The sequence below is a fragment of the Microcaecilia unicolor genome, chromosome 6 (genome assembly GCF_901765095.1).
Source record: "Microcaecilia unicolor chromosome 6, aMicUni1.1, whole genome shotgun sequence".
Lineage (NCBI taxonomy): Eukaryota > Metazoa > Chordata > Amphibia > Gymnophiona > Siphonopidae > Microcaecilia > Microcaecilia unicolor.
This window is the reverse complement of record NC_044036.1, coordinates 208,113,647-208,134,616: the sequence shown is the minus strand read 5'-3', so window position 1 is coordinate 208,134,616 and position 20,970 is coordinate 208,113,647. Positions and strand designations below refer to the sequence as shown.

The 20,970-nt window shown below is 41.5% G+C and overlaps 1 protein-coding gene across 4 annotated transcripts in view; it reads left to right on the top strand.

Moving 5' to 3' along the window:
• Positions 1-20,970, top strand: part of PBX1 (PBX homeobox 1) — a 779,157-nt gene that overhangs the window by 690,108 nt on the left and 68,079 nt on the right. For 3 of the 4 annotated variants that reach the window (XM_030205927.1, XM_030205925.1, XM_030205928.1), the window contains exon 7: positions 18,283-18,360. The exons of the other annotated variant lie outside the window; for it this stretch is intronic. In XM_030205927.1, the coding sequence (XP_030061787.1) occupies positions 18,283-18,360 (78 nt within the window). The remainder of the gene's footprint in view (positions 1-18,282; positions 18,361-20,970) is intronic. 4 annotated transcript variants of the gene reach the window in all.

Sequence of the window (20,970 nt, the reverse complement as noted above, 5' to 3'; positions counted from 1 at the left end):
ATAACATTACAGTAATCATATCTAAAATTGTTGAAAGCATAGAACAGAGTGAGTAATGCCTCTTTATCAGGATAATTCCTAGTAGATCTAAGTTGCCTAAGTTTGAATAATCCTGGCTTTAATACAGCTGATAGTTGATGAGAGAAAGAAAGTTGGGAGTCCAGAATGACCCCAAGGTATCTGAAGGAAGTCAGTACTGAAACAACCTGACCAAATAATGTAGAATTCAAAGATGGGGATGGACTATAACTCAGTAGGCAACAGTGTTTTTTTCTGGATTTAGAACTAGCCTATTACTCTTTAACCATGCTGCTGCAGCATTTAGGCAGATTTGAAGAGGTTGAATGTCCACTGTCTCATTAGTAGTGTAGTGAATCAGTAAGATATCGTCCTCATAGTAATATGTGCTAATACCAAAGGTTTATATCGGAAGGGCCAAAGAGCTGAGAAAAAGATTGAATAGGAAGGGAGAGAGTATCGAGCCCTGATGAATGCCGCAGGATAAGGGGACAGAGTATTGAGCATTGAAGTTTCAAAAGTTTGTCTTTCGAAGAAATTATATAATCCATTCTAGAACGCTTATGGAATAACAGCTCATGATTGACCAGATCGAATGCTGCTGAGAGATCTAAAGAAACAACTAAGGCAATAACCCCCCCTAATATATCCCACACGATCGTTGAGGGTGCAATGCGTTTATTGACTCTACATATGATTATAATTGGGCAAAAACAATACCTTCAAGAAGTTTAGAGAGAAATGGTAAATTACGAACCAGATGGTAGTTGCTTGGTATTGATGGATCCAGGGAGGGTTTCTTAATGATTGGATCAAGTAATGCTGCCTTGAACTGGCTAGGGACTACTTCAGAGGATAGACTATGTGAAATGATGAGCTTCACAATCAGCAAAAGACTTGCCGATGGGTATTTTAACCAATCCAAGGGGAATGGATCAAAATTGCAGGCGGTTTTGTGTGTAGTTTTGATAACTCTTGAAATAGGGAGTCAAGAGATGGTATATTAAAAGCCGTCCGGGATGAGCTGAGAGATAGAGAGGATACGACAGGAAGGGAGGGAATGAAACCTGCATAGTGAGGATACGACAGAAAGGGAGGGAATGAAACCTGTAATTTATCGATTTGTGTGTGAAAATAATTTGCCAGAGTACCTGCTGGAAGAGTCATTGTTGTGAACAGACTGTGTGGTAGAGTGGGTAAGCTTTGAAAGGTGAAAAAGTTGTTTATCAGCATTGGGTGATAATTTAATTTACTTAGAGAGATAGTGCCTCTTGACATCACGTAGTTGATGCAGATAATAATGCTGGGCAATTTTACAGGTTTTAAGCGTTGAAACCTTTAACACTATGTACTTCAATAAAATGGACTTCATTCTGCCATAATATTTAACCTTAATGGTTCCACAGTAATCAAGCTGAAAATCCATTTCTGCACACATTGCCATAACATCTTCCTAATGTCACCCTGTTGGGGAGAGACTTGAATATTATGTGTATTAAAACCACACAACACAAAAAAAATGTTCATACTTAGGATTCTTCACCTTTCAATAGTTAATCAAAGGTTCCATTTTCTTCAGCAACAACACACATCTGTGGTCAACAAGTCTTATCTTCCAGGGTCTTTAGGTTTGACCAATGTACTTAAGCCTACAAGGGCACCATAACAAATAAACCACATTCATAGACTGACAATTAGTACTAAAATTAAGCCAAAATGTGCAGCCTGGATCACTATACGTGTCAGACTCTATCATAATAGAGCATGTTGAGTATTGGTCACATTTCCTATGTCATGTCTCCTCCAAAGGAATGTTTACATGCACAGTCCATGTATCAGCCTGGTACAATGTATCATTAATATTCCAGTTTCTGTTGTACACAAATACAAACGATACATTGCAAAAGCAAGGGTGCAGAGTCAAAATCTTCAAATGCTGCTTCACTATCCTCCCCAACTGCCCTGTGCCTATGTTATATTTTGTAACAAAAGTCAAACAATCTTGATCCAGTTGATATGCTATATAGGTTTACTAGTCTTTAGGTGTCAAATATGCATACTCTAATGCCTTAAGAAAGTGTTTCAAACAGTAAGTTTAGTGTACAATGTAGTTAAAAAAAACTGCTAGTAAACCCTAGCTTTCAAGGGCCTTCACTTTGGCACCCCCTCCTACCTCACTACTTAACTTTCCTTATACCCCTTCATGTTCCCTCCATTCTTCCACTGCTTTTCTTTCTACCGCTCCAGTTCACCCTACTCGTTTAACGTCTACTTGTGAATCTGCCTTCTGTCTGGTCCCTTCTCTCTAGAATGCTCTTCCCTTTTCCCTACGTTCTGAACAATATTTCCCCTGAATAAAGTCCTTGCTAAAAGCCTATTTGTTTAAAGCAGCTTTCCCTTTTGTGGCCTCCTCCGGAGATCCTGGTCCTGAGCAACAGTCTACTTAGTCTTCTTAGTGTACATTTTTTCCCCGTTCCTCTGTTTGTTTCTGTCATAATTTGTAGTTCCTTTCTTGCATTTTAATATTTGAGATTGTAAACCGCTCTAATGTGTTGTGAAAGGCAGTATATCAAGTGTTATTAAACTAAATTAAACTAAGATATCCAAAAGTGAAATTTGAGTTTTGTGGTAAGTGCAGTCAAATTTAATTGTAAAATGGCATGCATTCAAATCATCAACAAACAAGAGAAATTGTGATACTGTATCCCATACTACAAAAATATCATTAATAAAGCACCAACAATAACCCACTTGCTGAAAAAAAAAATGTATATTCCCAAGTAACCTCAAAGTGAACCATAAACTAATTGGCAATCATGGGAGCACAAGCTGCCCCCATCGCTACTACAGAAATTTGATGAAAAAAATTGATAAATAAAAAATAATTGTCAGTCATTGTTATTTCTGTCAATTTCAGTAAAAATTAACTTGATACCAAATGGGTCTAGGAGTATTTTCCAAAACCTTTTCAATCATGTGCAATGTATCCAGTTGAGGAATGTTAGTATATACGGAACACATTTAATTTTGACAGCAAACATGGTGATTGTCAGCCATCAAGATTTTGCAACATATTAAGATTCTTTTGCAAGTTAATTATTTGTTGAATTGTTTGTTAAGCTAAAATACTTCTGGATGCGTGATTCTAGCAGAAGGCGAATAAATTATACAATAAGGGATCGGTTGTGTGCTTCACTTACCTACTAGCTGTGCTGTAAACTGATGTTATATTAAACTCTAAAACAGCAACTTTAAATGCTATGTAGGGGGATTTTCAATATAACGTTTAAGTCTGACTTGGGACATTTTGCTCTAAATGTCCAAAATTCAAATAGAAAATATAGCCATTTTCTAAACAACAAAACATCTTGTTTTTTGAAAAAGGTCTTTTCTAAACATTGCTGTACTCAGTACATTTATCTTTTTTGATCATTTTCAAAAAAAAGTACAAGTAAAAAATGCACAAAATCAAGCCATTGGGATGTAGGAGGAACCAGAATTCTTAGTAGACTGTCCACACAGACATCCCAGTAGAGCAGTGAGGCACCCTAGGGAGCATTGCAATGGACTTCACATAAACGTTCCCAGGTACACATCTCACTGTTACTTCCTTGTATTGTGTGGTGAACCCTCCAAAACCCAGCAAAAATCTTCTATACCCAACTATACACCACTACAATAGCCCTTATGGTTGCAGGTGTCACCTATATGTGAGTACAGTAGGTTTTAGGTGGGTTTTTGGGGGGTTGATACTTTTCACTACAAGTGTAATGGTTAAAGTGGATTATGGGGTTTGGGACCCTTTCTCCACAGTGTACTGGCCACTATGCTACTCCAGGGACCTGCTTGCTGCTCTAATAGGTCTGACCATAACATCTGAAGCTGTCATAGAGGCTAGTATGTACTGTTTCTTATATATCTTTGGGGGGTGAGAGGGGGGTCAGTGACCACTGAGGGAATTAGGGGGGGGCTTCCTTTATTTCTTGAGTGGTCATCTGGTCATTAGGACACTTTTTTGTGGCTTAGTCATTATTAAAACAGGTCTAGCTGAAAATGTCTTAGTTTTAGTCCTGGACATTTTGGGTTTGTTCCATTATGGCAGAAAAACATCCAAGTGTTAGGAACACCCTAATCCCGCCCCCAACATGCCCCAGACATGGCTTCAATCCTTATTGATAGAAATTTCATTTTTGATGGAAAAGAGCATAATAAATTAAATAAAAACTAATGGTGGGTACAGGATGAAGAGAGTGACTGTGAAATGGTAACAGAAATTAGGAAGGCTAATACATTTGGTAACTTAATAATAATAATAGGAAATTTCAATTACCCTAATATTGATTGAGTAAATGTCTTAAGTACGTAAGTACATAAGTATTGCCATACTGGGACAGACTGAAGGTCCATCAAGCCCAGCATCCTGTTTCCAACAGTGGCCAATCCAGGTCACAAGTACCTGCAAGATCCCCCAAAAAGTATAATACATTTTGTGCTTCTTATCCTAGAAATAAGCAGTGGATTTTCCCCAAGTCCATTTTAATAATGGTCTATGGGCTTTTCCTTTAGGAAGTCATCCAAATCTTTTTTAAACCTGCTAAGCTAACTGATTTTATCCCATTCTCTGGCAACGGATTCCAGCGTTTAATTACACGCTGAATGAAGAAATATTTTCTCCAATTCATTTTAAATTTACTACTTTGTAGCTTCATTTCATGCCCCCTAGTCCTAGTATTTTTGGAAAGAGTAAACAAGCGATTCACATCTACCCTTTCCACTCCACTCATTATTTTATAGACCTCTATCATATCTCCCCTCAGCCCTCTTTTCTCTAAGCTGAAGAGCCCTAGCCGCTTTAGTCTTTCCTCATAGGGAAGTCGTCCCATCCCCTTTATCATTTTCATTGCCCTTCTCTGCACCTTTTCTAATTCCAGTATATATATATTTTTAGATGCGGTGACCACATTTGAACACAATATTCAAGGTGTGGTCGCACACATGTGAGGTAAATAAAATTTCTAGAGACCATAAATGATTGCTCCTTGGATCAGTAAGTTGAAGAACTGACCAGAGGAGACAGTACTTTAGATGTAGTCCATACTGACATGTGAGACTTAATACAAGGGATAATGGTGACAGCACTTCTTTTAAAAAAGGAAAACTATGAAAAGTGAAGAAATTTAAGTAGAAAAAAAAAAAAGGAGAAGTTGCCAGGGTCAGATGTTTACTGGAGGTTGAACATTATTTAAAAATACCATTTTGGAAGCACAGATAAAAAAAAGGGCAAACAGGCAACATGGTATAATGATTAAGTAGAAGAGGCAGTAAAAGCTGTGTGCCATATCTATATGGTCAGTAAAACAAGGATGAGCACAAGTTAGATGTAAAACGTAAAACAATAAGCTTGCTATAGATTCAAGAACTACCACTAAAATCATTTTCAACCAAATCTGAAGCAAAGAGCCCAATGAGGGAATTGTTTGGACTACAGGAGAACCAGGAGTTAAAAAGTATGCTTAGGAAGGATAAAGTAATAGCATAAATACTAAACAATTTGCCTTGGTCTTTACTTTGATGGTGATAAGTTGGAGCAACTAAAGCACATCACTAAGTCTAGAGTATCTAATAGATCAAACTGACAAAGTCAAGAGCAACAAATCACCAGGACCAGACAGCATTCAACCTTGAATCCTGAAAAAGCTCAAACATGAAATTGCTAGCCTGTTACCAGTAATCATTCAAAATGGCCATGGTACAAGAGGACTGGAGCCTGAACAATATAATGCCTATTTTTTAAAAATAGTTCCAGAGATGATCTGGGAAGCTATTAGTGGCACACAAATGGACTCAAAGACTCTTTTAATATTTGGTGCTTCAATAAACCTTTGATCCCTGGCTTCACCTGTGGAGTTTTCTCTGTGCTTACTGGAAAGGCCATTTGTCTGCCCTTTTCCCTCTTTGCTTGACTTTCTGTGTAGGATTGTTTTTTGTCTCTGTTTGATTGGCTGATTGATGCTAGGCAAAATTAGTCTATCTGGCAAGTTAGGCAAATGGCCCTCAGTTAAAGAAAAGTTGATTATTTCATGTTTTAGACTACAGAAATTTGAAGGTGTACATTGATGTGAAGACTTTTACAAGAAACGGTATATTAAAGGGGTTCTGGAGTGTCACTGCAACACCCTCCAGTAATTTCAGACTTTAGGTTTTTATTATTATGTTCACAGAAGAAAAGAAGAATATCCTCCTACAGCAACTGAAATGCAAAAACAAGGGTCCCGTTTACTAAACTGTGGTAAGGTTCTGCACTTTCAGTGCGGTAGTAGCCCAAACTATTACATGAAAAACACATATCTAGAGCAGTAAATGCAGGGGACATGCCCAGCATGTGCCCTTATTTAGTGCAGTCACTGTACAGGCTCCGCATTGTATGCTGTGACAATGTGGGCAGGCTCACTGCCACTTCATATAACTGGGCCCAGTGCTAAAACAAACAAGTACCACTGCAGCACATGTCCCCCACATTTCCCACTTCCTCTCCCAATCCCCCTCCCATCACTAGCTCTCCCTCCTAATCACCCAGCAACATAATCTTCCTCTCCTGATCTCCTCCCACATCACCCTCCCAACCCCCTCCATCAGCAATGTAACTCCACCCTACTGATGTCCAGGCCTCACCTGCAAAATCAAACCCTTGCCCCTGATGGTTCAGGGCTTTTGTGTGGCAGCGGTCTCCGGGTTGGCACTATCCTCAAAAATGGCACTTCCCTTCCCTGCCTCCTTAGTGGTAGTCTTGTGAGACTACTGCTAGGGGGAAACCATCCATAGGAGTTTTCCTCCTTATGTGGAAGAATGCCCAGAGGAGGTAGTCTTGTGGGTTGGCACTAATGTTTACCGCAAAAGAGCCCTAAATGTAGTAAATGTGAAATTTTACTATACAAGTAAAATTAAACGTAATAAACTTTAAAAAATAAATGAATAAGCAACAAATGTACTTTTATAAAACCAGAAAGCATCACAAATTTAAACTCCATAAAAAGTAAGAATGAAAAATAAATTTTAAAAAATATATAAAACGTAGTTCTACAATTCTACCAAAAAGCCTAACATGAAGCATATTCATCAACAAAAGTAAATTGCTACCCAAAAGTTAACGTTAACCTAACATGGTACATCATCTAGGGGCACTTTTACAAAGCTGTGGCGAAAATTGGCCATAGCGTACCCTTATGCGGATCTTTCCCATGCACAGAGGCCACTTTTTGCCACAGCCAGAAAATGGCCAATTTTCTATTTTGAGCATTAATGGCCACGTGCTAATGTTGCCATTACTGTTTAGTTCCCCTATTTTGCAGGCAGGAAGGGCTCATACGTTGTTTATGGTAACTAATTAGCACAGATGCGCTCCCTAGGCCAAAAAATATTTCTTTTTTAGCACTTGGGTGGCACGTGCACGTTGGGATTTTTCCGCAGTATGCCTCAGTATGCCCCTCTGTAAGCCCTTTTAAGCTGCAGCAAGCATGGATTAGTGCTTACCGCAGCTTGTTTAAAGGACCCCCTGAAGAAAAGACTAAATGGCCTTTTTACTAAAACTTAGCATGCGCTAAGTGCTAAGCCTATTATATATTTATTTTATTTATATAGCTGTGGTCTTCTTAGATTTTAGCGTCAACCAAGCTTTAGTAAATGGGCCCCTAAAAGATTAAAAGAACTACAAATTAAAAAAATTAACAGGCAAAAATTTAAGGTCCCCTTTTACAAAGTGGTGGTCCTGATTGGCATATTCAACACACTAATCGGTATCACCACTTTGTAAAAGGAGCCCTTAATGAAAATTTTATTTAAAATAGTAACAAATAATAAAATTTATGGGTCCTGTTTACTAAGCTGTGCTGTAGGCACACTCATGTTTTAATTTAGCACGTGCTAATGATAGACACCCATTATATTCCTATGGGTATATCTAGCATCACGCTAATTTTTAGCACACACTAAAAGGTTTGCGCATCTACCGTGCGTCGAAGCAGGTAAACACTATCCATAAAGACCTAACACTCCCTATATCAAGAAAAATAGGGGGGAAATATCAACTCCCATATATAGAATTTTTACATGCACAGAGAACTCATATGGCACACATTAAAAAAAAAACCTGTGTTTTTATAAAAAAACAAAAATAAGAGGTTATGTGACGTGATGAGCCAAGGTGAAAGCTTTCTTTGGCTTTTGGCCCCGCTAAGCCCAATCAACCTCCTGCCCAATCTGCCAGTCATACCAGATTGGAGTGATTCAGTTGAGGGAAGAATTGAGGGAGGACCAGCTATATCAGTATCAGCTTGGTCAGTTTCAATATGTCCATCAAACTGGTGAAATCTTTAAAGGAGAAGTTGTGGGCTCATGATCCTAAGATGGCAGATACACTGACAGAGGAGGAGCAGGAACACATGGCCTTTCTGTCCATGTGGGTGTTGTCTACAGACCTCCGACACAATTGGAGGACCTAGATAAAGATCTGATCGCTGATATTCAAAAGTTGGGGAAGAAAAGAGAGGTGCTGTTGTTGGGAGATTTCAATCTGCCGGATGTAGATTGGACGGTTCCGTCTGCGAAATCGGAAAGAAGTAGAGAGATCGTGGATGCTTTTCAAAGTGCTTTGCTCAGACAAATGGTGTCAGAACCCACGAGGGAGGGAGCGACGCTAGATCTGGTACTCACAAATGGGGATAATGTGTCCAATGTCCGAGTGGGTGCCCACCTGGGCGGCAGTGACCATCAAACGGTTTGGTTTGATATGATGGCTGAAGAGGAGGGTGGCCACTCAAAACTCAAAGTCCTGGATTTCAAACATGCTGACTTTAGTAAAATGGGGGAATACCTGAGGAAGGAGCTGATGGGATGGGAGGAAATACAAGAAGTGGAAGGACAGTGGTCCAGACTGAAAGAAGCTATAAATAGGGCCACGAACCTTTATGTAAGGAAAGTAAATAAAAGCAAGAGAAAAAGGAAACCGATATGGTTCTCCAAGCAAGTGGCTGAGAAAATAAAGGCTAAAGAGTTGGCGTTCCAGAAATACAAAAAAACTCATGAAAAGGGACACGAGGAGGAATACCGGATGAAACTGAAAGAAGCCAAGAGAGAGATACGACTGGCGAAAGCGCAAACGGAAGAACAAATGGCTAGAAATGTAAGGAGGGGTGGCAAAATTTTCTTCAGGTATATTAGTGAAAGGAGAATGACTAAAAAGGGAATTGTGAGACTAAAAGATACTGCGAACCGCTGTGTGGATAATGATGAAGAAAAAGCAAATTTGCTAAATAGATACGTCTGTTCTGTTTTCACAGAAGAAAATCCTGGAGAAGGACCGCGATGGACTGCAAAAAGTACAAATGAGATTGAAGTGGATAGAGCACCGTTCACGGAAGAGAGTGTGTATGAACAACTTGAAAAGCTAAAGGTGGACAAAGCTATGGGACCGGATGGGATCCACCCTAGGATATTGAGGGAGCTCAGAGAGGTTCTGGCGGGTCCTCTTAAAGATTTGTTTAATAAATCCTTGGAGACGGGAGAGGTTCCGAGGGATTGCAGATCGGCGGATGTGGTCCCTCTTCACAAAAGTGGTGATAGGGAAGAAGCTGGCAACTACAGGCCGGTAAGCCTCACTTCGGTTATTGGAAAAGTAATGGAAGCGATGCTGAAGGAAAGGATAGTGAATTTCCTGGAAGCCAATAAGTTGCAAGATCCGAGACAACATGGATTTACCAAAGGGAAATCGTGCCAAACGAACCTCATTGAGTTCTTTGATTGGGTGACAGGAGAATTGAATCAGGGACGAGCTATGGACGTAATCCACTTAGATTTCACCAAAGCTTTTGACACGGTTCCCCACAGGAGGCTCTTAAATAAACTGGATGGGCTGAAGATAGGACCCGAAGTGGTGAACTGGATTAGGAACTGGTTGACGGACAGACGCCAGAGGGTGGTGGTGAATGGGATTCGCTCGGAGGAGCGAAAGGTAAGTAGTGGAGTGCCTCAAGGATCGGTGCTGGGGCCAATTCTGTTCAATATATTTGTGAGTGACATTGCCGAAGGGTTAGAAGGTAAAGTTTGCCTATTTGCGGATGATACTAAGATCTGTAACAGAGTGGACACCCCGGAGGGAGTGGAAAACATGAAAAAGGACCTACGGAATCTAGAAGAATGGTCTAAGGTTTGGCAATTAAAATTCAATGCGAAGAAATGCAAAGTGATGCACTTAGGAAGTAGAAATCCACGGGAGACGTATGTGTTAGGCGGGGAGAGTCTGATAGGTACGGGCGGAGAGAGGGATCTTGGGGTGATAGTATCTGAGGATTTGAAGGCGACGAAACAGTGTGACAAGGCGGTGGCAGTAGCTAGAAGGTTGTTAGGCTGTATAAAGAGAGGTGTGACCAGCAGAAGAAAGGGGGGTGTTGATGCCCCTGTATAAGTCGTTGGTGAGGCCCCACCTGGAGTATTGTGTTCAGTTTTGGAGGCCGTATCTTGTTAAGGATGTAAAAAGAATTGAAGCGGTGCAAAGAAAAGCTACGAGAATGGTATGGGATTTGCGTTACAAGACGTATGAGAAGAGACTTGCTGAACTAAACATGTATACTCTAGAGGAAAGGAGAAACAGGGGTGATATGATACAGACGTTCAAATATTTGAAAGGTATTAATCCGCAAACGAACCTTTTCCGGAGATGGGAAGGTGGTAGAACGAGAGGACATGAAATGAGATTGAAGGGGGGCAGACTCAAGAAAAATGTCAGGAAGTATTTTTTCACGGAGAGAGTAGTGGATGCTTGGAATGCCCTCCCGCGGGAGGTGGTGGAAATGAAAACGGTAACGGAATTCAAACATGCGTGGGATAAGCATAAAGGAATCCTGTGCCGAAGGAATGGATCCTCAGGAGCTTAGTCAAGATCGGGAGGCGGGGCTGGTGGTTGGGAGGCGGGGATAGTGCTGGACAGACTTGTACGGTCTGTGCCAGAGCCGGTGGTTGGGAGGCAGGGCTGGTGGTGGGGAGGTGAGGATAGTGCTGGGCAGACTTATACGGTCTGTGCCTGTGCCTGTGCCAGAGCCGGTGGTTGGGAGGCGGGGATAGTGCGGGGCAGACTTATACGGTCTGTGCCCTGAAGAGCACAGGTACAAATCAAAGTAGGGTATACACAAAAAGCAGCAAATATGAGTTATCTTGTTGGGCAGACTGGATGGACCGTGCAGGTCTTTTTCTGCCGTCATCTACTATGTTACTATGTTCAAAGAGATGATGGTGGAGTTTACAGGAGCTTTAAAACAGACACTGGACAGCAAGTTGGAAGTGGACTCAGTCAAACTTACCACAGTGCAGAGCAACCTGATAAGCCTGCGTGCAGAGCTAAAGCAGTGAAACAACAAATATCAGAGACCAAGGATCTGCCTCCTGAGGTTCAGCAGAGAGAGAACAGGTGCAAAACAGTATTTTCCTGATACAGGGAACATAATAACATAAGAATAGCCATACTGGGTCAGACCAATGGTCCATCTTAACCCAGTATCCTGTCTCCAACAGTGGCCAATACAGGTCACAAGTACCCAGCAGAAACCCAGTTAATAGCAACATTCCATGCTACCAATCCCAGGGCAAGCAGTGGCTTCCCCCATGTCCGTCTCAATAACAGACTATGGACCTTTCCTCCAGGAACTGTCCAAACCTTTTTTTAAACCCAGTACGCTAACCGCTGTTACCACATCCTCCGGCAGCAAGTTCCAGAGCTTAAATATTCTTTCAGTGAAAAAATATTTCCACCTATTTGTTTTAAAAGTGTTTCCATGTAATTTCATTGAGTATCCACTGGTCTTTGTACTTTTTGAAAGAGTAAAAATCTATTCACTTCTTCCCGTTCTCAGGATTTTATGGACCACAATCATATCTCTCCTTAGTCATTTCTTTTCCAAGCTGCAGAGCCTTAACCTTTAGCCTTTCCTCATACGGGAGGAGTTCCATCCCCTTTATCATTTTGGTCACTCTTCTTTGAGCCTTTTCTAATTCTGCTATATCTCTTTTGAGATACAGTGACCAGAATTGAATGCAGTACCCAAGGTGAAGTCGCGCTTTGGAGCAATACAGATGCATTATAATATTCTTGGCCTTATTTTGCATCCCTCTAGCATCCTGTTTGCTTTTTTTGGCTGCCGCCGCACACTGAACAGGAGAGTTCAGCATATTGTCTACAGTGACACATAGATCTTTTTCTGGAGTGCTGACTCCGAAAGTGAACCCTAGCATCAGGTGGTTCCCCAGGCAGCAGCGATCCCCCTTGCTGCTGGGAAGGCGCTAGAATCCAAAATGGCACTGATGACCCCTGGTGGTAGTCTCTCAGTAATATGATTAGGGGGGGTCAGCTTTCCATATAAGGGAAAATGTGGATCGAGGGGTATCTGCTAATATGGGTGGTGGTAAGTGTCTGCCTGTGCAGAAATCACAGGGCAGATGCTGACCTGTCCCCTGCATTTATCACAAAGTTTTGCAGTGAGTTGCCGCACATTACTTTTTGTGTTAAACATGCGGTAACTCCAAAACCCACCACATTTTAGTTAGTGCCCCTAAAAGTGTTTTAAAAAAACAAAGCAACACCACCTGCTCTTTGACCAAAAGAGTAAAATGACTTGACAAAACAGAGCCACTCTTGCATGCCTCAGAACACTGCAGTCAACACAACTCCAGTCAGTAATAAAACTGAAACAATAAAAGAAACTGTATCAGCTGAAAAGAGCCAAAGCAGGAGTTGTGGCGGTGCTGTTCTCCCCTTCAACATCACTCCCCCACTGTCCAAGGATAGAATAACAGATCTGTCCCCTCCCCTTACGCTCCCCCTGCACCCTCCAATCTATCCTTTTTCATAGAGAAGTTGTTTTACATCAGCTGCACAAAACACAAAAACATACTGCAGCTGTCAAAAAAAACAAAGGCCTGAAAACTTACCCTTGTGTGGTCTGTGCTCACAGAATGACAGACTACACTTGAGCATTGAATAGCAGCATAGTCTACAGGTTAAACTCCGCTTTCCCACTGAAACACAACTGATTGACAGTTTTGACCAGATTGCATTGAGGCCAGCTGCTTTAAAAGACAACCAGCTCATCTAAACAATTTTTTAAGGCTTTTGTTTTTGTAAAGGTGGGAATACCAAAATTTAAAAAAAAAATAAGAAGAGAAAACAGCAAAACTGTATCAAAAGAAAACCTAAAACAAGCCAGTAATCACAGACCATATTTTAAGCCCTGCATCTGGATCATGGTTACATTTAAGACTTGGAACACATGTTGCTCTTCTCCCTTCAACTGAGTAGCATAAAATCAAGAATCAGTTGATACCCAGCTGATACAGATGCTTATTGTGAGACGTTCTCGTCAACCTTTTTACTTGTGTAAACAATCCAATACCAAAGTAGGCCACTAGGGTATATGGATATATCAAAAGACAGCATCAAAAAGCAAAACAGACTGAAACAGGAAGAGTTGAACGCATTGCATTGTAACTACATAAGTACATAAGTAATGCCACACTGGGAAAAGACCAAGGGTCCATCAAGCCCAGCATCCTGTCCATGACAGCGGCCAATCCAGGCCAAGGGCATCTGACAAGCTTCCCAAACGTACAAATATTCTATACATGTTATTCCTGGAATTGTGGATTTTTCCCAAGTCCATTTAGTAGTAGTTTATGGATTTGTCCTTTAGGAAACCGTCTAACCCCTTTTTAAACTCTGCCAAGCTAACTGCCTTCACCACGTTCTCTGGCAACGAATTCCAGAGTTTAATTATGCGTTGGGTGAAGAAAACTTTTCTCCGATTTGTTTTAAATTTACTACACTGTAGTTTCATCACATGCCCCCTAGTCCTAGTATTTTTGGAAAGCGTGAACAGACGCTTCACATCCACCTGTTCCACTCCACTCATTATTTTATATACCTCTATCATGTCTCCCCTCAGCCGTCTCTTCTCCAAGCTGAAAAGCCCTTGCCTCCTTAGTCTTTCTTCATAGGGAAGTCGTTCCATCCCAGCTATCATTTTAGTTGCCCTTCGCTGCACCTTTTCCAATTCTACTATATCTTTCTTCAGATGCGGAGACCAGAATTGAACACAATACTCAAGGTGCGGTCGCACCATGGAGCGATACAATGGCATTATAACATCCTCACACCTGTTTTCCATACCTTTCCTAATAATACCCAACATTCTATTCGCTTTCCTAGCCGCAGCAGCACACTGAGCAGAAGGTTTCAGTGTATTATCGATGACGACACCCAGATCCCTTTCTTGGTCCGTAACTCCTAATGTGGAACCTTGCATGACGTAGCTATAATTCGGGTTCTTTTTTCCCACATGCATCACCTTGCACTTGCTCAAATTAGATGTCATCTGCCATTTAGCTGCCCAGTCTCCCAGTCTCGTATGGTCCTTCTGTAATTTTTCACAATCCTGTCGCGAGTTAACAACTTTGAATAACTTTGTGTCATCAGCAAATTTAATTACCTCGCTAGTTACTCCCATCTCTAAATCATTTATAAATATATTAAAAAGCAGCGGTCCTAGCACAGACCCCTGAGAACCCCACTAACTACCTTTCTCCATTGTGAATACTGCCCATTTAACCCCACTCTGTTTCCTATCCTTCAACCAGTTTTTAATCCACAATAGGACATTTCCTCCTATCCCATGACCCTCCAATTTCCTCTGTAGTCTTTCATGAGGTACCTTGTCAAACGCCTTTTGAAAATCCAGATACACAATATCAACCGGCTCCCCTTTGTCCACATGTTTGTTTACTCCTTCAAAGAATTGAAGTAAATTGGTCAGGCAAGATTTCCCCACACAAAAGACTGAAGCAAAATACTAGCAGTGTGCCGCCAAAATTGTTTCATTTCATTTTTTGGTCCCATTGAGAGTGCTATTGGAAAGTATGTGTTTCAGGCAAAAAATGTCATGCAATGTGGGAAATATTGACTTTGCCAGGGGGTTTTTTGTATGTCTATTGAGATGCTCAAGGTGGTGATTATGATTTAGCTGCTTCCTGTTTGTGGAAAATTGTATTTCACTTTAAGCTTTCAAATGAGCCTGAGCTTTTCCAACTATTACTCTGGGGTACCTTGTCTGGAGTAAGTTATAGAAGAGATCAACGGCTGTAACACATATTGATCCAGAATTACTTTGAAGAGCATGGCTTCACTGTCTTAAAGCCACTGTGTAGACATACCTCCCAGCTGACTCTGACATGGTTTTTGACTGTCTTCTCAAGACATTATTAAACATGTAGAGTCCTTTTTATTAAGCTGCAGTTTCCCTCTGCTTCTGCCTGGGCCTCCTTCAGGATTCAAAATGGCAGGTGCGGAGCAGAGGCATGGACTTCATTGACAGCTGGCATGCTGTGAAGTACCACATGCAAGCTGTCACAACTGTTGATAGCATGACTGCACTTACACCACCTCAAGAGGTGGCAGTAAGTGCAGCCCACTATCAGCAATCTGATAGCGCAGCTGCTTTCACTGCAGGTGTGGTGGCATACCCCCCCCCCCCCCCCAATGTGTAATTTTTCACTCCTGATACATCCACCAGTGTTCAATCCCCTCCTGGCTCATACTTCCCTCCCCCCCCCCCCCCCCCCCCACACACACATGTCCAGATCTTTCTCTCTGAATGCAAAAGCCCCAGTCCCCAAGGTGAAAACCATGGGCCCCCGAGTCGTACCCTTCCCCCTACATCCTGACCCTCCCCCAGGACCTACCCAGGGGTATGCAGGAGTAAGTAGAGTGATCCCAAGCAAAAGTGGTTCCTCTCTGCTGCTGCCTGGGCCTCTTTTGGGATTCAAAATGGCAACCATGATCCCTAGCAGCAACCGCAACCCCTAGCAATAGACTCATGGTACTACAAGGATGTCTTCTAGTGGTAGTAACGCAAGACTACCACAAAGAGTGGCCATTTTGAATCCTGGCCAAAGCCCAGGCAGGAATAGAGGGGAGCCACTGCTGCCTGGGACCACTCTACTATTTATGCAGACTGTCAGATAGATCCAGGGGAGCTCCATGGTTGGAGAAGGTGCCACCCTGAGGGGTTGTGATTTTTACATGGGGGGCAGGGCTTTCACAGTTGGAGGAGAAGGTTGGACATTTGAGGGGTGGTGGGGACATCAGCCAAGTGGTGATCAGACATCTTGTTTGTGGGGAAGGGAGATTGGATGTTGGGGGAGGGGTGATGAGATGTGGGCGGGGGTTGTTGCAGTGGCAATGCACCTCCCTTTGCAGTGCTTTTATGCACTTATGTTGCAGTTGCAAATAACACGACCACCTGTGATGCACTACCTATAATGCAGTGCCATGTGGTAACTACCTCATTCTGTAACTTGGCACCTAATATTAGGAACCAAGTACACCCATATGTTATAGAATAATAGCACTTTGCGTCAGAGGCATTAGTAATTGGCATTTTTGTTCATAAGTTCTAGATGCTATTGTATAACGTACACACCTTTGTCACTTAACACATAAGTGCAAGGTTTATATACATGGGTGGGCCATGGGCATGTCACCATTTGATGCACACAGCTTATACTATTGGTGGTGCATTGCGTGGCACACTTAAGCACACCAACTAATATCAGCCACTGACTTGTAAGTAGGCATGCTAGCATTTTACAACGCATTCAGGGGCCCTTTTACAATGTGGCCACCAGCAGTATTTCTGACTCACCATTTCTGGTACCCTGGAAAATATTTTTTATTTTTACTGCGGCGCTATCCCAGCAGTAATTGGGCAGTGCCACGTGCTTCTTAGTTACCTCGGAAGCCCTTACCGCCACATCAATGGGTGGCGGTAAGTGCTCCCTGCCGCATGGCTATGGAGTAAGAGTAACGTTACCACATGGCCATTTAAGTTTTAGGGGCTTTTTACCTTCTGTGGTAAAAAGGGCCCTGGCACACGGGAAAAACAGCCCCTGCCACTACCACAGGGCCCTTTTTACCCCAGTTTGATAAAAGGACCCCTCCTTTGCACCCTGAAGCTGTTACAGAATTGGTGCTAAACACACCCCATTAAGGAACCTACATCTTTGCGCCAATTTCTAGAATTGCTACCATACAGTAAATGCAGGTCATATACTTGACATGTACCCTGCATTTACTGCACAGCGCTCACTGTATGTTAGTTTATGCAACTAGCGCATGGTACATGAGAGCCTATAGTCTTTATTTATAACCAGAAACAAATAGAGATCCTAGAATGCCTTGAGAGTAGACCAATTGAAAATCACAACAATGGCATAAACTGGGATCAACTAGTAGCTGCATGGCTAGCATTGAAGAATAACCCTCTTTACTATTGTGCAGTTGGTATCTTAATTGGCGACATTCTAATTATTGTGACCTCTTAATTTTTTCTTGCTTGCATCCTATATAAGGGGAACAGATAACTCCATGTTCACTGGGGACATTTTTAAAGAGGGTTAAAGCTTTGCCAGTCTGACTCTGTCACTATGGAGTAAAGTGTCCTTGCAAGAGTACAAATGTATTGGGTATATTTTTTGGGAACAGCGTGGCAGTGTTCTCTACCTTTTGTATTTTGTTTGATTGACTTGGGATAAAATAAACCAGGCTACAGGCTCATGGTGGCATGACAGTTGACAGCACAAGTCCTTATTTTTAAAAGAACATTTTGCTCAAGATGCGGAATAAAGGTTTCGTCATTAAAAATTATGATGGACCTGTTGGATGTCCATCACTTTACTTTTGATACCCTCTGATTTCTGTAAAAGATTTTGACGTGCAAGTCATCTGACCAGTGGAACCTTAGAGGACATCATCCAAATTTTGGCAAATTCATATATTTTGCTTTTTCTAATGCCATAACAGTGGGACTCTTATTGCTCTTGTGTGTTGTTAGACTGGCTCAGATTTGATTTAGTGTTTCTGCATCACTAAAATGTGCCTCTGTGGGGCTTGCGATTAATTTCTAAACTACTCCATGATGTGTAATTCCATTTCTTACTACTTTAGGGAAAAGAATACAATACCAAGATGCTCTTAGGAAGAGATTCCTGAGCCTAGGCTAACAAAAAATAAAAACTGATATTTAACCATCATAGTGAACATAGAGCCATCTTGACCACCTTACTTTGAGAGTGCTGATTTTCAGCTTCTAGTTCCCCCTGAATAATTTTGAATCCCTTGCACAAGTAGTTCTCCTTGAAATGGCTGGCTGTATCTTCTGTTTCATCCAGGAGGCAAACAAAGTGAACCAGGAACCCTGCAACCTCAACTGCAAAGTAAAACACAGTTCATTACACCTCAGAACCTCGGTTAGTATGCATGTATTACCTTATAGCAGATTGTCAGATGACCATGTAGAGACTGCTCAGCTTTTATGATGGGGACTGAAATAATACATGTATTTTTATGTTTTCTAAAGTTTGTGGGTTGGGGTTGGAAATAGTATTGAAAAAGGAGATGCAAATGTGCACAGGTATTTTTTTCCTTTGACAACTGTCAAAGTGAAGCTACACAAATACTTTTGTTTTGAAAATTGGTGTAAATCTATGAGTGAAAAATACTTACAGATGTTGCAACTGTGGAAGTAGTTTGAAAAATGCCATAACAGTGCACCAGTTTTCTCAGTCAAAGGGAGCTCATAGGGAAAACTATGGAAAAAAAATAATAATAACATGGTGATCTTGACCATCGAACAGTGTATAAAACACTGTCCGTGCCCCAAGACCTTAGAGATATGTTTGTGTCTTTCCATTCTTATGCAGCTAGAGGTCAACACCTGGAATGGATGTTTTCCCTTTGTGATTGCTTTTAGAGGTCTTCTGGCAGTTCCACAATCAGAGATGATCTCAGATGTGTAACTGTGAAGTGCTGCATAATCTATTAGCACTTCAGGAATAGCAGTACGGGAAAACACTTTGCATTGCTAACATGAACAGAGAACTTATAAGAAAGGGGAAAACAGTGTAAAGTGTCATAATTCTGTGTTTCTCTTTTAATGTTAAAGCATTGTAGAGATCATTCCCCTCAGCTAGCTGTTAAATGTGCTATCTTGGGGTTATTTTATTCATCGCTTTTTATTTGTCATCACCTGTTACAGTTGCTATCTGTCACAAATGCTAATGATTCTCTTTTTTTCTTAAATTGGAGATTCTTCAATATTAATGCATTTTGGCTCTTGTTTACTAATGTGCAAGATAATGCTGTTAGTAAATAGAGCCCTTTGTGAATTGTGTTTGTACGTTAACCTTCAATTATTTTTTTGTGTGATTTCTATCTTTCCAATATCGTATCTTGAGCATTGTTACAATACCTTGCCCATCATCCAAGTATTTGAAGTCTCATGAAAATATGGGAAATCATCAGAAAAAGATGAATGTCTTTGATGTGTGCAGTGACATTTTTTTACTCCAGGCTTCCATGTCATAAGATGTAGCCAAGGTTGACGTTTTCTGACTTTTCTAGAAAGCATACAGTGACAAGTGTTAATGAAAGCTGGAACAGTTCCTGAAAATCTCGTGGTGGCTTGGAGTTTTCTTAGCAGCATTGTAAACTCTGTAACCTCATTAAACTAGAGCCAAGTATGATTTTAGAAGATGATTTTTAGAAAAAGGCAAAATAAAACAATTACTTAACAGAACATAGGCACATAATAGAGACATTGCACCCGATATTCAAAAGGCTTTCACTGAATGAGCTGGCTGCTGATATAAGTGGCACTTAACCAGGCAGTGCCATTGAATATCAGCATCAACCAGGTATGTCAAAACCAGGCAGTGGGAGGGGTGGTCAGGGGAGGAACCAGAAGTTATGTGGGTGCTGCAACAAGATAGAACAGCTTTTTGTGTGATCCCATCTGTGGTCACTTACCTATGCAAGTGCCAGCATTGAATATTGACTGGTACCCACATCTGGATAGTGGCCAGAGTTTTTCTCTGATGTCCTATTCCTCCATCTAACAAGATTGATGCTCCTTCTCATCCCACTCCCAACTCCCCTACAGGAGTCTGACCCTCTCCTGGAACACTCAACCAAGAGGAAGCTCTCTACCATACCCAAGTAGGCCCCCCCCCCCCCCCGGGCCTATCTTCATATATCTGGTGGTCTAGTGGATAGTCAGGCAGCAGTGATCCCTAATCATTCCTGCTTCTGCTGGATCTGGTTGAAAAATATCAGCTGTGGCATCTAGCAGTAGTCTCACAGTACTGCCTTTAGGGGTCAGCCTTCCATATAAGGTCAGTGGAAGGTTGATCCTTAGTGGTGATAGTACCATGAGACTACTGCTGTAGATTGCAGCCACCATTTTTCAGCTGGAGCCACTGCCCAAAATATTCAAAGGATAACATAGTAACATAGTAGATGATGGCAGATAAAGACCTGTATGGTACATCCAGATAAAGACCTGTACAGATGATCTAGATAAACTGATACCATAAAGTATGTTATGATAATACATATGCATACTTTATCTTGATTTGTCCTTGTCATTTTCAGGGCACAGACCATACAAGTATGCCCAGCATTAGCCTTATTCTCCAACTACTGAATCTGTCATTGAAGCCTACTCCAGCTCATCCAAACCTTTCCATCCACAATCAGGGCACAGACCATAGACATCTGCCCAGCACTGGCCTTGTTCTTCAACTACTGAAGCTGAATCTGTCCAGCTATGATCAGGGCACAGACTGTAGAAGTCTGCCCAGCACTGGCCTTGTTCTTCAACTACTGAAGCTGAATCTGTCCAGCTATGATCAGGGCACAGACTGTAGAAGTCTGCCCAGCACTGGCTTTGCTTCTCAATTATGGGTGATGCCATCTAGTCACTGCTAAACTTGTTTGGTTCCATGCCTTCCATACAGGATTCTTTTGTGTTTATCCCACAAATTTTTGAATTCTGTTACTGTTTTCACGTCCACCACCTC